At 48.0% G+C, this 16391-nt stretch overlaps 1 protein-coding gene across 1 annotated transcript; it reads right to left on the bottom strand.

Moving 5' to 3' along the window:
- Nucleotides 1–1041: 1041 nt before the first annotated feature.
- LOC308577405 (MPN domain-containing protein-like) lies at nt 1042–15357 on the bottom strand (the record flags this gene model as incomplete). The annotated part of the gene is made up of 7 exons (XM_081177520.1): nt 15247–15357; nt 10051–10259; nt 7345–7575; nt 5546–5705; nt 4697–4772; nt 2366–2462; nt 1042–1137 (listed from the first exon to the last, which is right to left on the bottom strand). Exons 1-7 carry the CDS (start codon nt 15257–15259, stop codon nt 1042–1044), a joined length of 882 nt encoding a protein of 293 aa, XP_081033646.1. The 5' UTR covers nt 15260–15357.
- Between the last annotated feature and the right edge of the window lie 1034 nt (nt 15358–16391).

The following is a 16391-nucleotide window of genomic DNA, read 5'->3' as shown; positions in this document are numbered from 1 at the left end:
CACTCAGGGCTGATTTCCTTCCGAATGGAGAGGTTTGATCTTCTTGCAGTCCATGGGACTCTCAAGAGTCTCCTCCAGCACCAGAATTCAAAAACATCCATTCTTGGGCGATCAGCCTTCTTTATGGTCCAGCTCTCACTTCCATACATCACTAGTGTTTTCTTTAGTCTCTCCTGAATATTCAGGCAAAAGGCTTTAGGGGGCACGATATATAATGAAATCAAGAAGATTTGTGAAATGGCTTTCCCCAAGAGGCCACAAATCCTTCCTGCTCTCTCAACAGTCCGGTGGCCTTACTTCTGCATTCCTATGCAGCAGGTCTACCAGGAAATGCAGCTAACCGCTCTCCGACTCTAGAGGAAATCCACCTTAAGCCTCTTTGGCTAGGCGCCAAATTCCATCTACTAACTGTGCCAGATTTATGCAGGAGCTTGTGAGTTTAATGCCCTTATACTTTATAACCGGAGTCAGTAAACTCTTGTGCCAAGTTCCTCATTCTGCTGGGTCGCAGGCCATACATTCAAAGTGCACAGCTTCGTCCAAAGAATCGCCGGAAACTGTAGTTTGCTCCCAGCATCCTTGATAAATGACAGCCCACAGGATTCTTGGTGGGTGGGCGCAGGGCCGGATTCAGGTTCGATGAGGCCCTAAGCTCCTGAAGGTAATGGGGCCCTTTATACGTCCAGCTGTTCTTTGACCACAACAATATGTCGCTGTTTTTTGTGTTGAATATATGCTAGATAGGGACGTGGGTGGCGCTGTGGGTTAACCCACAGAGCCTAGGATTTGCTGATCAGAAGGTAGGTGGTTCAAATCCCCATGACGGGGTGAGCTCCCGTCGCTCGGTCCCTGCTCCTGCCAACCTAGCAGTTTGAAAGCACCTCTCTGGTGGGAAGGTAAACGGTGTTTCCGTGCGCTGCTCTGGTTCGCCAGAAGTAAAATTTAAAAATAAATAAATAAACAATAAAATAAATAATAAAATAAAATAAAATAAATAAACAATAAAAAAGGAATTTGGAACATTTCAGCTCCACTCCCTTGCTAGTTACCCCAGGGAAACTTACGCTGGCTGTTGGTGTCCCAGCGACCGCCGAGATAGCCAGTCACTTCACTCTTCGTCAGGTGACTATGGAAGTCCTAAGAGGAAAGGGGAGGGAGAGCAAAGGTTTGGAGGTTTGGTCACCCTTGGGTACCATGCTCACACTCTGGGTGTTGCTGGACTCCAGCTCCCATAATCCCTGCATTGCATGGGGGTCAGACTAGATGACTCTTAGTGTCCCTTCCAACTCTACTATATTCCTCATATCAGAGTCCAAGCTATCAGATTTGTGGATTCCTCCCTCCACCCCCAAAAGCGCTACCTCTCTTTTAAATCAGAACCAGTGAAGATCCTGTGTGAGTGCCTGGAGGCGGTCAGAGGATGGATGGTGGCTAACAGATTGTGGTTGAATCCTGACAAGACAGAAGGACTGTTTCTGGGGGACAGGAGGCGGGCAGGTGTGGGGACTCCCTGGTCCTGAATGGGGCAACTGTGCCCCTGAAGGACCAGGTGCGCAGCCTGGGAGTCGTTTTGGATTCACAGCTGTCCATGGAGGCACAGGTCAGTTCTGTATCCAGGGCAGCTGTCTACCAGCTCCATCTGGTACGCAGGATGAGACCCTATCTGCTGTCTCGCCAGAGTGGTCTCCGACTGTCTCGCCAGAGTGGTGCATGCTCTGATTATCTCCCGCTTGGACTACTGCAACGCGCTCTACGTGGGGCTACCTTTGAAGGTGACCCGGAAACTGCAATTAATCCAGAATGCGGCAGCTAGACTGGTGACTGGGAGTGGCCGTCAAGACCACATAACACCGGTCTTGAAAGACCTACACTGGCTCCCAGGATATTTCCGAGCACAATTCAAAGTGTTGGTGCTGGCCTTTAAAGCCCTCAACGGCCTCGGTCCAGTATACCTGAAGGAGCATCTCCACCCCTATCATTCTGCCTGGATGCTGAGGTCCAGCTCCGAGGGCCTTCTGGCGGTTCCCTCACTGCGAGAAGCCAAGCTACAGGGAACCAGGCAGAGGGCCTTCTCGGTGGTGGCGCCCGCCCTGTGGAACGCCCTCCCATCAGATGTCAAGGAAATAAACAACTATCTGACTTTTAAAAGACATCTGAAAGCAGCCCTGTTTAGGGAAGTTTTTAATGTTTGATGTTTTATTGTATTTTTAATATTCTATTGGGAGCTGCCCCGAGTGGCTGGGGAAACCCAGCCAGATGGGTAGGGTATAAAGAATAATTTATTATTATAGTATTACAGAGGTGGTTGCTTCTCCCCTTGCCTCTTGGTGGGGCCGGCCGGGGCCCTGCCAAATGTCCAACGTACCACTAACAAAAGGACGTTGCTGGAGATGGCGACATTGAAAGGCTGGAACTTGTTGAGGGCTGCGAAAGACGTCACTTCCACCAGGGTGTGGGGATTCCTAAAGGCAGACAAAGAAACGGCCATTATGAGGACTAGTTGCATTTAAAATATATATCTTAATGAGCAGAATGCAAAGGCTTTTAAATACGACTTAAGCTGCCTTGGGGCAGTCAATCCTGTATTTATTTGTTAAACATCTGAGGATCAAAGGAAGGCTTACCGTATAAACGAATCGCAGTATAAATGGATGTCATGTTTTGTTTGTGGAAAATTCCTTCCCAAACAAAGCCCGTTAGAGTGGTTTACATCATCAAATATCCTTTATTAGGCATAAGGTAAAGGTAAAGGGACCCCTGACCGTTAGGTCCAGTCGTGGCTGACTCTGGGGTTGCGGTGCTCATCTCGCTTTATTGGCCGAGGGAGCCGGCGTACAGCTTCCGGGTCATGGGGCCAGCAGGACTAAGCCGCCTCTGGTGAACCAGAGCAGCGCACGGAAATGCCGTTTACCTTTCCACCGGAGTGGTACCTATTTATCTACTTGCACTTTGATGTGCTTTCGAACTGCTAGGTTGGCAGGAGCAGGGACTGAGCAACGGGAGCTCACCCCGTCACGGGGATTTGAACTGCTGACCTTCTGATCGGCAAGTCCTAGGCTCTGTGGTTTAACCCACAGCGCCACCTGCTATTAGGCATAGCAAACCACATGTTATCAAAAAGACACTATATACAAATTGTGCAAAATACGAGCTCAGCATAACAAGGTTTGTCCCAGTCAGATCTTTAACTCCTGAGGAAATCAATTTGCATAAATAACACAATACAACACTACCACATCACCAATCAATTAAGAGCCACTAAATCTCTTTATAATGGCCAGTCTTTCTACATGGACAGCACTCAAAAATTCAGCCACTATTAAAGTACCGTATTTTCTGCTCTATAAGACTCACTTTTCCCCTCCTAAAAAGTAAGGGGAAATGTGTGTGCGTCTTATGGAGCGAATGCAGGCTGCGCAGCTATCCCAGAAGCCAGAACAGCAAGAGGGATTGCTGCTTTCACTGCACCGCGATCCCTCTTGCTGTTCTGGCTTGTGAGATTCAGAATATTTTTTTTTCTTGTTTTCCTCCTCCAAAAACTAGGTGCGTCTTGTGGTCTGGGGGCGTCTTATAGAGCGAAAAATACGGTAATTTGATCATTCCTGTCCGAAAGTAGGTCCTGAATTGTTGGTATCATAGAATTCAGCCTACTGAGTTGTAAAGCCTCTAATAATTGCCTTCTGGCATAAATGCCAAGATCACAAGAAAAGAAAATATGCCCAAAAGCATCAGGTTCCTCGTTAGAGTGGTTAAAAAACAACAACATTTTCTTCAGAATCGGTTTACGCAAATGTGTTCCCGACCCATCTTGCATTCAGCAAGTCGTTATTTTTGCTTTCTTACTCTTTTGCCGAAAACTGCACAAACGCTGCGGCGTATCGCAAAGTGCCGTTGCAAGGCGAGGGGAAACTGTTTCAGCCCGGGGGCCACACTCCCTTCCGGGGGCCAGAGCCAAAAGTGGGAGGAGCAATACATGTAAATTTCATGAATCGAATAACATTGACTCACCCCCTCTCTGCCCTCCCCAGCTAGCAAGAGGCCTTGCTAAAGGTTCCCTGGCTGCGAGAAGCCAAGTTACAGGGAACCAGGCAGAGGGCCTTCTTGGTGGTGGCGCCCACCCTGTGGAACGCCCTCCCACCAGATATCAAACAACTACCAGACTTCTGAAGGCAGCCCTGTTTAGGGAAGCTTTTAATGTCTGACAGACTATTGTATTTTAATCTTTTGTTGGAAGCCGCCCAGAGTGGCTGGGGAAACTCAGCCAGAAGGGTGGGTTATAAGTAATAAACAACAACAACAACGGGCGGGGTATAAGTAATATATTATTATTATTATCATTACGCCCACGGGCATGTTCTGGCTCGGGGAAACACTGTAGGAGAGTGCAAGAATTGTGGGTGCTTTCCAGGGGCTGGCGAGAGAAGTCTAGAGGGCCACATGGTGAATCCCAGCCAGAGTTTTGTCTTTTACATTTTTGGCCGCGTTTCAGCAAACTAGCTTCTCGAGCCGCGGCTGAAATCCTGCCTCCCCACCCACCAACTCAAAACAGAGGCACCCATTCTCGAGTCTGCCTTCGCCTTGAGGACTACAGCCCTTCCTCCTGTTTTTTAAATTAGATGTCACCCCCTGAGCACAGCTGCACACAAGACCTGCGTCTCTAGCTACTGAGAGGATTTCATACATACGATGGGCGTACCTGGCAGAGTCCCGACTCCCCAGGCTGCAATAACGGACAGGGATTCGATTCCTGCAGTCCAGCCTTTTGCTGCTATCTGCGGTTAAAAACAAAGCGACTGACCATCACTGAGCTAAATTGAGCCATGAAACGCAAAATTAAACATCTCCACCTTCCGTTTCAACACCTTTCATTGTTGCACCATTTATTTTATTCTGCATTTTAATTGCGGGTGTTTGTGCTTCGTTTTGTTTACAAAATGTATTTTTTTTTATACATAGCATAACCATTGTGACCTTTATCAAAGGGTAGCGCTAGCTACTGGTTTTCCCAGTAGTGATGTATGGAAGTGAGAGCTGGACCATCAAGAAGGCTGATCGCCAAAGAATTGATGCTTTTGAATTCTGGTGCTGGAGGAGACTCTTGAGAGTCCCATGGACTGCAAGAGGATCAAACCTCTCCATTCTGAAGGAAATCAGCCCTGAGTGCTCACTGGGAGGACAGATCCTGAAGCTGAGGCTCCAATACTTTGGCCACCTCATGAGAAGAGAAGACTCCCTGGAGAAGACCCTGATGTTGGGAAAGATGGAGGGCACAAGGAGAAGGGGACGACAGAGGATGAGGTGGTTGGATAGTGTTCTCAAAGCTACCAGCATCAGTTTGACCAAACTGCGGGAGGCAGTGGAAGACAGGAGTGCCTGGTGTGCTCTGGTCCCGGGGGTCACGAAGAGTCGGACACGACTAAACGACTAAACAACAGCAACAATGCTAGCCAAAATTCCTTCCTGCAGCAGGGGGAAGTCTGTTTTCCAAGAATCTGTGAGGACATCAGCTACCAGCGGCATATAAATCAATACTACATTGACATACCTGAGCTGTGCAATTCTGCAAGACTTTTTGCCTGCTGCTTCCGGGTCTTGTCCTCCAATTTCTTAGCTAGCATGGACTCTGAGAGGACTGACTTAACCCCCTTGGCTTCTTCCTCCTCCTCATCGGCAAGCTCATCCTCTTCCCCTTCGCTCACTAAACTCTGGGGGAGGAAAAGAGATGCAAAAGCCGTCAGAGAGGACAGTCTCCCCACTGCTACTCAGCCTACGAGGAAGGAAGAATAGCCATGCCCTCAGTTGCTCCAGCTGGCTTCAGATTAAACGTCCAGAGCTGTTTGACAGTGGGCCAGAATGCATAAGTCAGAGGCAGTTTCTGCAATATACAGTTGCCAACTCAAACTTTCGTGCATGAAAGAGTTAACCTGAGCCCGGAACCCAGGTAGCAAGTGGGTGTGGCTTAGCAGGCCCTCTGCTTCCCCACTTCTCAGTCTTTTTCTCTGTGCTTCATGCAAGAAGCAAAGAAGGAGCCATGCGGACAATGGCTCCCAGCTGCAAGAAAAACCAAGTGAACTGAATCTCTCAAAAAAGGAGATCTTATAGCCTGCAACCCAAAGATTGCATGATCCTCTTTGGAAGTAAGTACAGTGGTACCTCGGGTTACATACGCTTCAGGTTACAGGCTCCACTAACCCAGAAATAATACCTTGGGTTAAGAACTTTGCTTCAGAATGAGAACAGAAATTGTGCTCCAGCGGCACGGCAGCAGCAGGAGGCCCCATTAGCTAAAGTGGTGCTTCAGGTTAAGAACAGTTTCAGGTTAAGAACGGACCTCTGGAACGAATTAAGTACTTAACCCGAGGTGCCACTCTAAAGTTATTTTCTTTTAAAGTCATTTGAAACCTTTCTTCATTTTTGTCTTACTGCCAGCTGACAGATTTGTCCATTTTAAATTCTGGAAACTCTGTGAGCAAAAATAAACAAACCACTTACTGTGATTTATTCTAGCCTAAGTATTTTTGCGGGGAACTTTTGTTTTGAAAGTGGATGAGGGCATATGTGAAATCTAACCAAGTTTTAATGTGCTCTGTGCAATCACTGTTGTGCTTAACTCTGCTGTGAGAAGGTAAGAATCTCCCTTCCCAACCTCTCTCCCCAGCAGCGGTTGGTGCCCACATTAAATTATTAAATTTGTATGCTGTCCTTCATCCAAAGATCTCGGGGCAGAAAGTAGATAGCCCTTGATTTCTTAGCGTAAATGAAAACTGCATTAGTTATTCTTGCACAGAAGCACAAACAAAAGATAACTGTGTCACCATTAAGTATATATAAAAATTTAGAGTCCGTTTCCTTTATTTTTTTTAACCCATTAAAAGCAGCTTTTTTGCATTTACCATAATCAGATAAATCTAAACTGTTGCTTACTTAAGTAAAGGTAAAAGGACCCCTGACCATTATGTCCAGTCGTGGCCAACTCTGGTGTTGCGACGCTCATCTCGCTTTACTGGCCGAGGGAGCCGGCGTACAGCTTCCGGGTCATGTGGCCAGCAGGACTAAGCCACTTCTGGCGAACCAGAGCAGCGCACGGAAACGCCATTTACCTTCCCGCCGGAGTGGTACCTATTTATCTACTTGCACTTTGATGTGCTTTCGAACTGCTAGGTTGGCAGGAGCAGGAACCGAGCAATGGGAGCTCACCCCGTCACGGGGATTCAAACCCTGATCGGCAAGTCCTAGGCTCTGTGGTTTAACCCACAGTGCCACCCGCATCCTTTGTTGCTTACTTAGCTTGTACATAAATGCAGTGCTCTAACAAGTGAAAGAGAAATTAGGGTATTCATTCACCTCCTCTGCAGGGGGAGTGTTGGGCTGGTACTTCTTCAGCCAAACAGCTTTATACTGGTCTAATTTCTGGCCCTTATACTTGACCGACGCCCAGCCACACCCAGACTTCTTGGCTGGGTTGACAAGCTTTTTGCAGTAGGTCGCCCAGGCGCTAGGTGAGTTGAAAACTTGACCCGTCTCCTGCCAAACGATCTTGCCATCCGTCAATAGGTTGCCCAAGAACTTCTTGCCCTGGGACAGGTGAGAGAGGAGACACAATGGGAATGTAAAAAAGTGGAAAACTTCTGGGAAACGATATATGATGAGACGAAAAAGATGTTGAAATATACATTTACAGTGGTACCTCGGGTTACATACGCTTCATGTTACATACACTTCCGGTTACAGACTCCACTAACCCAGAAATAGTGCTTCAGGTTAAGAACTTTGCTTCAGGATGAGAACAGAAACCGTGCTCCGGTGGCGCGGCAGCAGCGGCAGGCCCCATTAGCTAAAGTGGTGCTTCAGGTTAAGAACAGTTTCAGGTTAAGAACGGACCTCCGGAACGAATTAAGTACTTAACCCGTGGTACCATTGTATTAAAAAAACCAGAAGCATTTTTAATTAGCATTGTAGGAGATGATATTAATAGACAGGACTGTAAGTTGTTTTTATATGCAATGACGGCAGCAAGAATATTATTGGCACAAAAATGGAAGCAAGAAGAATTACTGACGAAAGAGGAATGGCTAATGAAATTAATGGACTATGCAGAATTAGACAACAGGAAGGATTCGAAATCTGCGGGATCAGAGATTCTTAGAAGACTGGAGTAAATATTTGAACTATTTGAAAAGCAATTGTAACAAACAGATTATGCTAGTAGGACTGCAAGAAGATCTATGAGGAGGACTATTTGAAATATTGCAAGAAAGACTATGATGAGAATTATTGGTTAAGCATAATTAAGAGTAATAGAGAAATTAAGAAATGCAGAACAAATGATAAAGAGCGGAAAATCTTCAGAAGTGGTTGACGGAAGTCTAAAATATGGTATAAGATAAGTTATGTTAAACAATTGTTGGAAAGGATATGTTAAAAAAAACCAATAAAAATGGAGAGAGAGAGAGAGAGAGAGAGAGAGAGAGAGAGAGAGAAGAGACAAAACGAAGGCATGGGTGAGTGTGCAGGAGAGAAATAGATGACTCCAGTCTTTTTCTAAGTTCATTTATGTTGTAACCAGTGCTTTTTCCCCCAGCCGGAGCTCAGTTTGTGGGAATGTTCAGGGAGGCAGGAAAGGATATATTGTTTATTAATATCCTTCCTAACTTGCGTTAGCAATTTCCTTTACTTACCAGAGTTTCACATTCCCCTTTCAAACGCACAGCGGATAGCTGGTTGCAGGCTTGTGTAAGCGCCTCATTGTCAGCTTCCTGGTAAGTTCCCTTATACCCCTCTTAAAAGAATAAACACACCACAATCTTGTGTAACGTATATATAAGCATAGCTGTCAACGTTTCCCTTTTTTAAAGGGAAATTCCCTTATTCCGAATAGGATTCCTTGCAAGAAAAGGGAAACGTTGACAGCTATGTGTATAAGTAGTTTACTCACATTCAGTTCACAGATGAATCTCTGAAGGCAGACTTAGTTACAAAGTATATACTGTACGTGGGTCTATCCCATATGGAGATAGTCCCAGTGTCCTCTGTTGGCTGGAAGCTAATCTCTAGCTCAAAGCTGATCCACAGATGGAGAAAGTCAAAAAGAAAGAGAACTGCGTGCCCTGTCCCTTTTGTTACAGGTAAGGTCATGCCCACCTCTAGGTAAAGGTAAACAGACCCCTGACCATTTAAGTCCAGTCGTGATTGACTCTGGGGTTGCGGCGCTCATTTCGCTTTACTGGCCGAGGGAGCCGGCGTACAGCTTCCGGGTCATGTGGCCAGCATGACTAAGCCACTTCTGGCGAACCAGAGCAGCGCATGGAAACGCCGTTTACCTTCCTGCTGGAGCGGTACCTATTTATCTACTTGCACTTTGACGTGCTTTCAAACTGCTAGGTTGGCAGGAGCTGGGACCGAGCAACGGGAGCTCACCCCGTCGCGGGGATTCGAACCGCCGACCTTCTGATCAGCAAGTCCTAGGCTCTGTTGTTTAACCCACAGCTCCACCCGCGTCCCATATGCCCACCTCTAGTCATATGTAAAAGGAAGTATGTCCCAGCCAGGAGGAAACAGGAACATTCCCCCTGCATGGCCACTCTAGGAAAACAAGGAATGTTGTGCTTGACTGCTACTTAACGTATCACATCCCACACCATTGAGGGCCAGCACTCCCCTTGTCCGCTTCTTGGAAGGAGAAGCGACGGAACGACGAGAGCGTCTTACCATTCTGCCCGGATGCTGAGTTCCAGCGCTGAGGGCCTTCTGGCGGTTCCCTCATTGCGAGAAGCAAAGCTACAGGGAACCAGGCAGAGGGCCTTCTCGGTAGTGTCGCCCGCCCTGTGGAACACCCTCCCACCAGACGTCAAAGAGATAAACAACTACCTGACATTCAGAAGACATCTGAAGGCAGCCCTGTTCAGGGAAGTTTTTAATGTGTGACATTTGAGTGTATTTTTGGTCTTTGTTGGAAGCCGCCCAGAGTGGTTGGGGAAACCCAGCCAGATGGGCGAGGTACAAATAATATTATATTATTATTATTATTATTATTATTATTATTATTATTACCAGGTAGTAAATGGAGAGGACGCCCTCTCCAGGCTCAATCAGCCCATCCTTGAGAAGCACGCGCAGAGTGATTCCGCGACGGGTCAGAATGCAGCAGCTACGCCTGCCAGGAACCAGTAATTTTCCCACGTTCTCGTGGTCTTCCAAGCTCGCCTCCAGCTCCTCCTCGTCCTCTTCCAGGCAATCGTCTCCTCCGAGGGATTCTGCATCTAGGGTTTGGGACATAGCTGTCAACTTACAGATTTGAAAATAAGGGACCAGCAGCCTCGAAAATAAGGGATCAGCAGCCAAAATAAGGGATTTTCCAAGCACAGGTATGTTCAACTTCTGAGCCCCTCCGAGCCAAAGGCAGAAAGCCCAGCCAGCAGCCAAACGAAGCCTCAAGCGGTGGTTCCCACAGCGCAGCAACCCGGCAAAGGGGATGCAGCAAGGAAAACCACCGTCACCTCTCCGCTGGGAAGCGCTGAGCAAAGGCGAGTCCCCAGGCAACGCGGCCGATTTGATGGGCACAAGGCATGCAAGCTCCACCCCCCAGTCATTCTTAGATCCTTATTGGGTGAGCAACGCAGCCAAGCAACACAGCTGGAGCCCCCCTCCTCCCTGGCCTGCAGGGAGGGAGGGAGAGGAGCTGCTTCCTTTGAAACCCGGGAAATTTAAGGGACATCATCAATAAGGGACAGCAGCGGGACACAGCGCTGGGATAAGGGACTTTCCCGCCATATAAGGGACGGTTGACAGCTATGGTTTGGGAAGAGTAAGCGCAGAAGGAATGATCAGGGAGCCGGGAGGGATCAGGCTGGGAAATTTAGGTTCGATCCCTGGCAAATCCAGGCAGGGTTGGGAATATTCCCCTACCCACCCACAAGATCTAGTAGACACCAAACTGGGAAGGGTAGCTGATCCTGCTGAAGACAGAATCAGAATTTGAAATGACCTCAACAGATTGCAGAGAACCGGGCCCAAGCTAGCAAAAGGAATTCTAATAGGGACAATTGTCTGGTTCTGTACTTAGGCAGGAAGAACCAGATGCACATATATAGGGTGGGGGACACCCAAGTTACTAGAAGCATGTGTGAATAGGATCTAAGGGGTCTCGGTGGACCACACGTTTAACGTGAGTCCACAGTGTGATGCAGCAGCAAAAAAAGGCTAAGGCTATTCTAGGCTGCGGGACGCAGGTGGCGCTGTGGGTTAAACCACAGAGCCTAGGACTTGCTGATCAGAAGGTCGGCGGTTCGAATCCCCGCAATGATGGGGTGAGCTCCCGTTGCTCGGTCCCTCCTCCTGCCAACCTAGCACTTCGAAAGCACGAAGTGCAAGTAGATAAATAGGTACCGCTCCGGCGGGAAGGTAAACGGCGTTTCCGTGCGCTGCTCTGGTTCGCCAGAGGTGGCTTAGTCCTGCTGGTCACATGACCCGGAAGCTGTACGCCGGCTCCCTCGGCCAATAAAGCGAGATGAGCGCCGCAACCCCAGAGTCGGCCACGACTGGACCTAATAGTCAGGGGTCCCTTTACCTTTTTATTCTAGGTTGCATCAGCAAAAGTCTAGTGTCCAGACCAGGGATAGGCAAACTCGGCCCTCCAGATGTTCTGGGACTACAACTCTCGTCATCCCTGGCTAACAGGACCAGGGGTCAGGGATGATGGGAATTGTAGTCTCAAAACATCTGGAGGCCCGAGTTTGCCTATGCCTGGTCCAGACCAAGGTTGGCTGGTCGTCTGTCATGGATGCTTTAGTTGAGATTCCTGTATTTCAGGGACCCTGGAGGTCCCTTCCAACTCTGCAATACGATGATCCGCTACCTGCCATGGCAGGCTGTACTGAGCTAGAAAGATGGGCTTCCTCAGGAGAAAGCAGCTCCTTGTACCTCCCCATTGTTTAGAAGTTGCTTTCCGTACGGAGAGATTTGTGAATCAGAGAGCTGGGGAATCTGATGCAAAATCCAGCATCTAGGATTCGGTGCCTTCTGTAAAAATTAATAAGGAAGCACCTAGTCCTTATGAAGGTGAAGATTGGCAGGACAGTTCTTGATGGACACAATTTTGGTGTTACCACTTGTGATCATCCCCTGACCCCTTGTATAGAGAAGGGGCGTATGTTTGATTTGGCTAAGATTAGATGAGTCTGGGGTTGCAGCTGGAGGACTGCATAGGCCCTTTGATCTCCCAACTCCCCTAATTAGAGTTGTACAGTGAACCAGTGAAGGCGGTGAAGGTCCTGTGTGAGTGTCTGGAGGCGGTTGGAGGATGGATGGCGGCTAACAGATTGAGGTTGAATCCTGACAAGACAGAAGTACTGTTTTGGGGGGACAGGAGGCGGGCGGGTGTGGGGTCCTGAACGGGGTCACTGTGCCCCTGAAGGACCAGGTGCGCAGCCTGGGAGTCATTTTGGACTCACAGCTGTCCATGGAGGCGCAGGTTAGTTCTGTGTCCAGGGCGGCTGTTTATCAGCTCCATCTGGTACGCAGGATGAGACCCTACCTGCCTGCACACTGCCTTGCCAGAATGGTGCATGCTCTGGTTATCTCTTGCTTGGACTACTGGAATGCGCTCTACGTGGGGCTCCCTTTGAAGGTTACCCGGAAACTACAACTAATTCAGAAGGCGGCAGCTAGACTGGAGACTGGGAGTGGTCGCCGAGACCATATAACGCCAGTCTTGAAAGACCTACATTGGCTCCCAGTACGTTTCCGAGCACAATTCAGATTGTTGGTGCTGACCTTGAAAGCCCTAAACGGCCTTGGTCCAGTATCCCTGAAGAAGCGTCTCCACCTCCATCATTCTACCCGGACACTGAGGTCCAGCGCCGAGGGCTTTCTGGCGGTTCCCTCACTGTGAGAAGCTAAGTTACAGGGAAGCAGGCAGAGGGCCTTCTCGTTGGTGGCACCCGCCCTGTGGAACGCCCTCCCATCAGATGTCAAAGAGATAAACAACTACCAGACTTTTAGAAGACATCTGAAGGCAGCCCTGTTTAGGGAAGCTTTTAATGTTTGATGTATTACAGTATTTTAATATTTTTTTGGAAGCCGCCCAGAGTGGCTGGGGAAGCCCAGCCAGATGGGCGGGGTATAAATAATAAATTATTATTATATTATTATTATACAGTGGTAACTTGGTTCCCAAATGTCTTGGTTCTCAAACACAAAAAACCCAGGAGTAACTGTTTCAGTTTTCGAACGTTTTTTGGAAGCCGAACGTCCGATGCGGCTGTCGGCTATTGTTTCCGGGGCGCCTGCACCAAGCAGAAGCTGCGCCTTGGTTTTTGAACATTTTGGAAGTCAAACGGACTTCCAGAACAGATTAAGTTTGACGCTTTTGTTTTTGTTATTTATTTTGTGTTTTTGTTTTCGAGGCTTTTTCTGTTTGTTTTTGTGACTGTGTGGAACCCAGTTCAGCTGCTGATTGATTGATTGTGTGACTGCCGAAATGGATAAAAGCCCCCCCATCCAAACAGTGACTATCATCAGTGAACGTAAGAAAAAAATATATAAATTTTTATCACCTACAATACTGTCTTATTTATTTTATAGTGCAGTACATTGATTATTGCTTTCATTTTATGGATCAACAATATCTTTAGATAGTAAAATTCATGCTAAATTGCTGCTTTGGGGGTTGTTTTTAAAAGTCTGGAACGGATTAATCCCTTCTGCATTGCTTTCTATGGGAAAGCGCACCTTGGTTTTGGAACACTTTGGTTTTGGAACGGACTTCCGGAACGGATTAAGTTTGAGAACCAAGGTACCACTGTATTTGAAACTTTGTTTAATCTGGCAACCGGCCTCCCTCCTCATGGCAAATCTTCCTCCTCCCGTCCCCCCAGAATGAGGGATACTTCCTTGCGCCCCAAGTGAGAATATAAGCCAAAACCGAGGGAGTTCTCCGAGTTTAGAGAGAGCGAATGAGAGAAGGGGAAGGAAAGAGGTTCTGGATCTTACAGCCTGCATAGACCCAAAATGGGAAGCAGAAGGGACTACAGTGGTACCTCGGGTTACATACGCTTCAGGTTACATACACTTCAGGTTACAGACTCCGCTAACCCAGAAATAGTACCTCAGGTTAAGAAGTTTGCTTCAGGATGAGAACAGAAATCGTGCTCCGGTGGCGCGGCAGCAGCGGGAGGCCCCATTAGCTAAAGTGGTGCTTCAGGTTAAGAACAGTTTCAGGTTAAGAACGGACCTCCGGAACGAATTAAGTACTTAACCCGAGGTACCACTGTATTGGTTTGTTTTCTTTCTTTTTTCCTCACTCTCCTCCTATAAATTAAACTTTCTTAATAAACTATTAATATAAAAAGCCCCGGCATGAATAAACGAATAGATGTTTAGCATAGGTGTGGCCTGCCTTTCACTGGATATATTATTGAATAGTTGTTGTTGTTTACTTGTCTCTGTTGTTGTTTTGTCTTTCTGCAAACCGCCTTGAGGTTTGGGGGGTTTTTTGTCTTACAATTGTGGTGTCTAAATTTTGTGAAAATATATTAGGAAGGATGGATGGTTATAGGTGTTTTTTTTACAATTATGCGGCATATAAATTTTGCGAAATTAATAATAAATAAAATCATAAATTTTTATTTATACCCCGCCCTTCCCGGTTCAGAAAACCGGGCTCAGGGCGGCTAACAACAACTTTAAAACACTTAATGGATGCAACAAAAAACAGCATAAAATACAGTATAAAACGTGAATGACAATAAATTCAGAATTCAAAAATTAATATATTAGTAAGGATGGATGGAAGAATGGAACAGAGAGAGACCGACAGATGATGCATATAAATCTTGACTCTGCAACAGAACCGCTGTTAGTCACGCCCATTGTTTCCAATGGGTCTACTCGGAGCAGGGCCAACACCTGCCTACAACCCATCAGGGCAGGGAGATAAATGAGCAGGAGCTGCGAGTGCGCAGCCCCAACATCAGCACCATTCTCCATCCTTTAAGCTTGGGCTTTGCAGCCGTCTGTGCGCGCTCAGAGGACCAGCGCTCTCCATCCCGGCAGGAGTCCGCCTGGGAGCCGCGCGCCCCGGGCGCACAGCTGCAAAAGCAGGTTCTGGGGCCGAGAGCCTATCCTTTGAGCTGGGCTGGTTGCGGGGAGAAAGAGGGTCTGGATCCCAGCCGGGCCGGGAGCGCGCTTCCCTCCCTCCCTCCCTGCTTCCTGCCTACGGGCCCCGATCCCCGCCTCCCTCCCGGGTACCTGCTGCAGCCATGGCTCCGCTTCCCCCTCGCCGCTTCCTCTGCGCGTCACAGCGCGGAGGCTCCCGGCTGTCTCCGCCTCTCCCCGGGAGGAAAGGAGAACGTGAGAGAAAGGAAGACAAAGGAGAGGGGGGAGGAGGGAGGGAGGGAGAGCAGAAGAAGGGAATGAGAAAGGGAAGACAAAGGAGAGGAAGCGCAGGAGAAGGACCTTCCCGGGAGGGTCTTCAAATGATAGCATCCTAGAATTGCAAAGGACGCCCGAGGGTCATGTAGCCTCTGCTGCGCAGGAATTATAGAAGGCTAGGATTGTGAAGCTGGAAGGGAGTCTGTAACCTGAAGCGTATGTAACCTGAGGTACCACTGTATAGCATCACAGCATTGTAGAGTTGGAAATCATCATCATCATCAGTGCTTCTTTTCTTTAAAAATGTTTAGGGGTACTCTCATTTTGACACAAGAAAATCAACATTTTAGCGATGATACAGTGGTACCTTGGGTTACAAAAGCTTCAGGTTACAGACTCCGCTAACCCAGAAATAGTACCTCGGGTTAAGAACTTTGCTTCAGGACAGGGACGCGGACTTATAAAAAATATTGGGGGGGCCCGGGAAAGCTCATGAATAATAAATAAGCTCATGAATATGCAAATAAAGTGGCGCCTCCTCCTTGTGAGCGAATAGGGGAGAGCGTGCTGCGCCTATTAATCAGGAAATTGGGTGGAGCTTTTGCTCGGGAGGGAGGGCAGGAGGCATGCAGCCCGACCCTGTGCATTTTGGGCTGGGGGAGGGGCGGCGATGGCGCTCTGCTGGAGGGGCGCCGGAGATTATTGGGGGGGCGGAGCCCCCCCAAACGAATTTTTGAGGGGGCTCGGGCCCCCTCAAGCCCCATGGAGTCGGCGCCTATGCTTCAGGATGAGAACAGAAATCGTGCTCCGGTGACGCAGCGGCAGCAGGAGGCCCCATTAGCTAAATTGGTGCTTCAGGTTAAGAACAGTTTCAGGTTAAGAACGGACCTCCGGAACGAATTAAGTACTTAACCCGAGGTACCACTGTACATTCTTTATTATTGAGTTTCACTATTTATACAGTTAATCCATACATTTTTGAAGACATAATAAACGACACACCATGATTTGTTGTCATTTAG

This window comes from Podarcis bocagei, assembly GCF_964188305.1.
Source record: "Podarcis bocagei genome assembly, chromosome: 18".
Lineage (NCBI taxonomy): Eukaryota > Metazoa > Chordata > Lepidosauria > Squamata > Lacertidae > Podarcis > Podarcis bocagei.
This window is presented reverse-complemented; position numbering and strand designations above follow the sequence as displayed.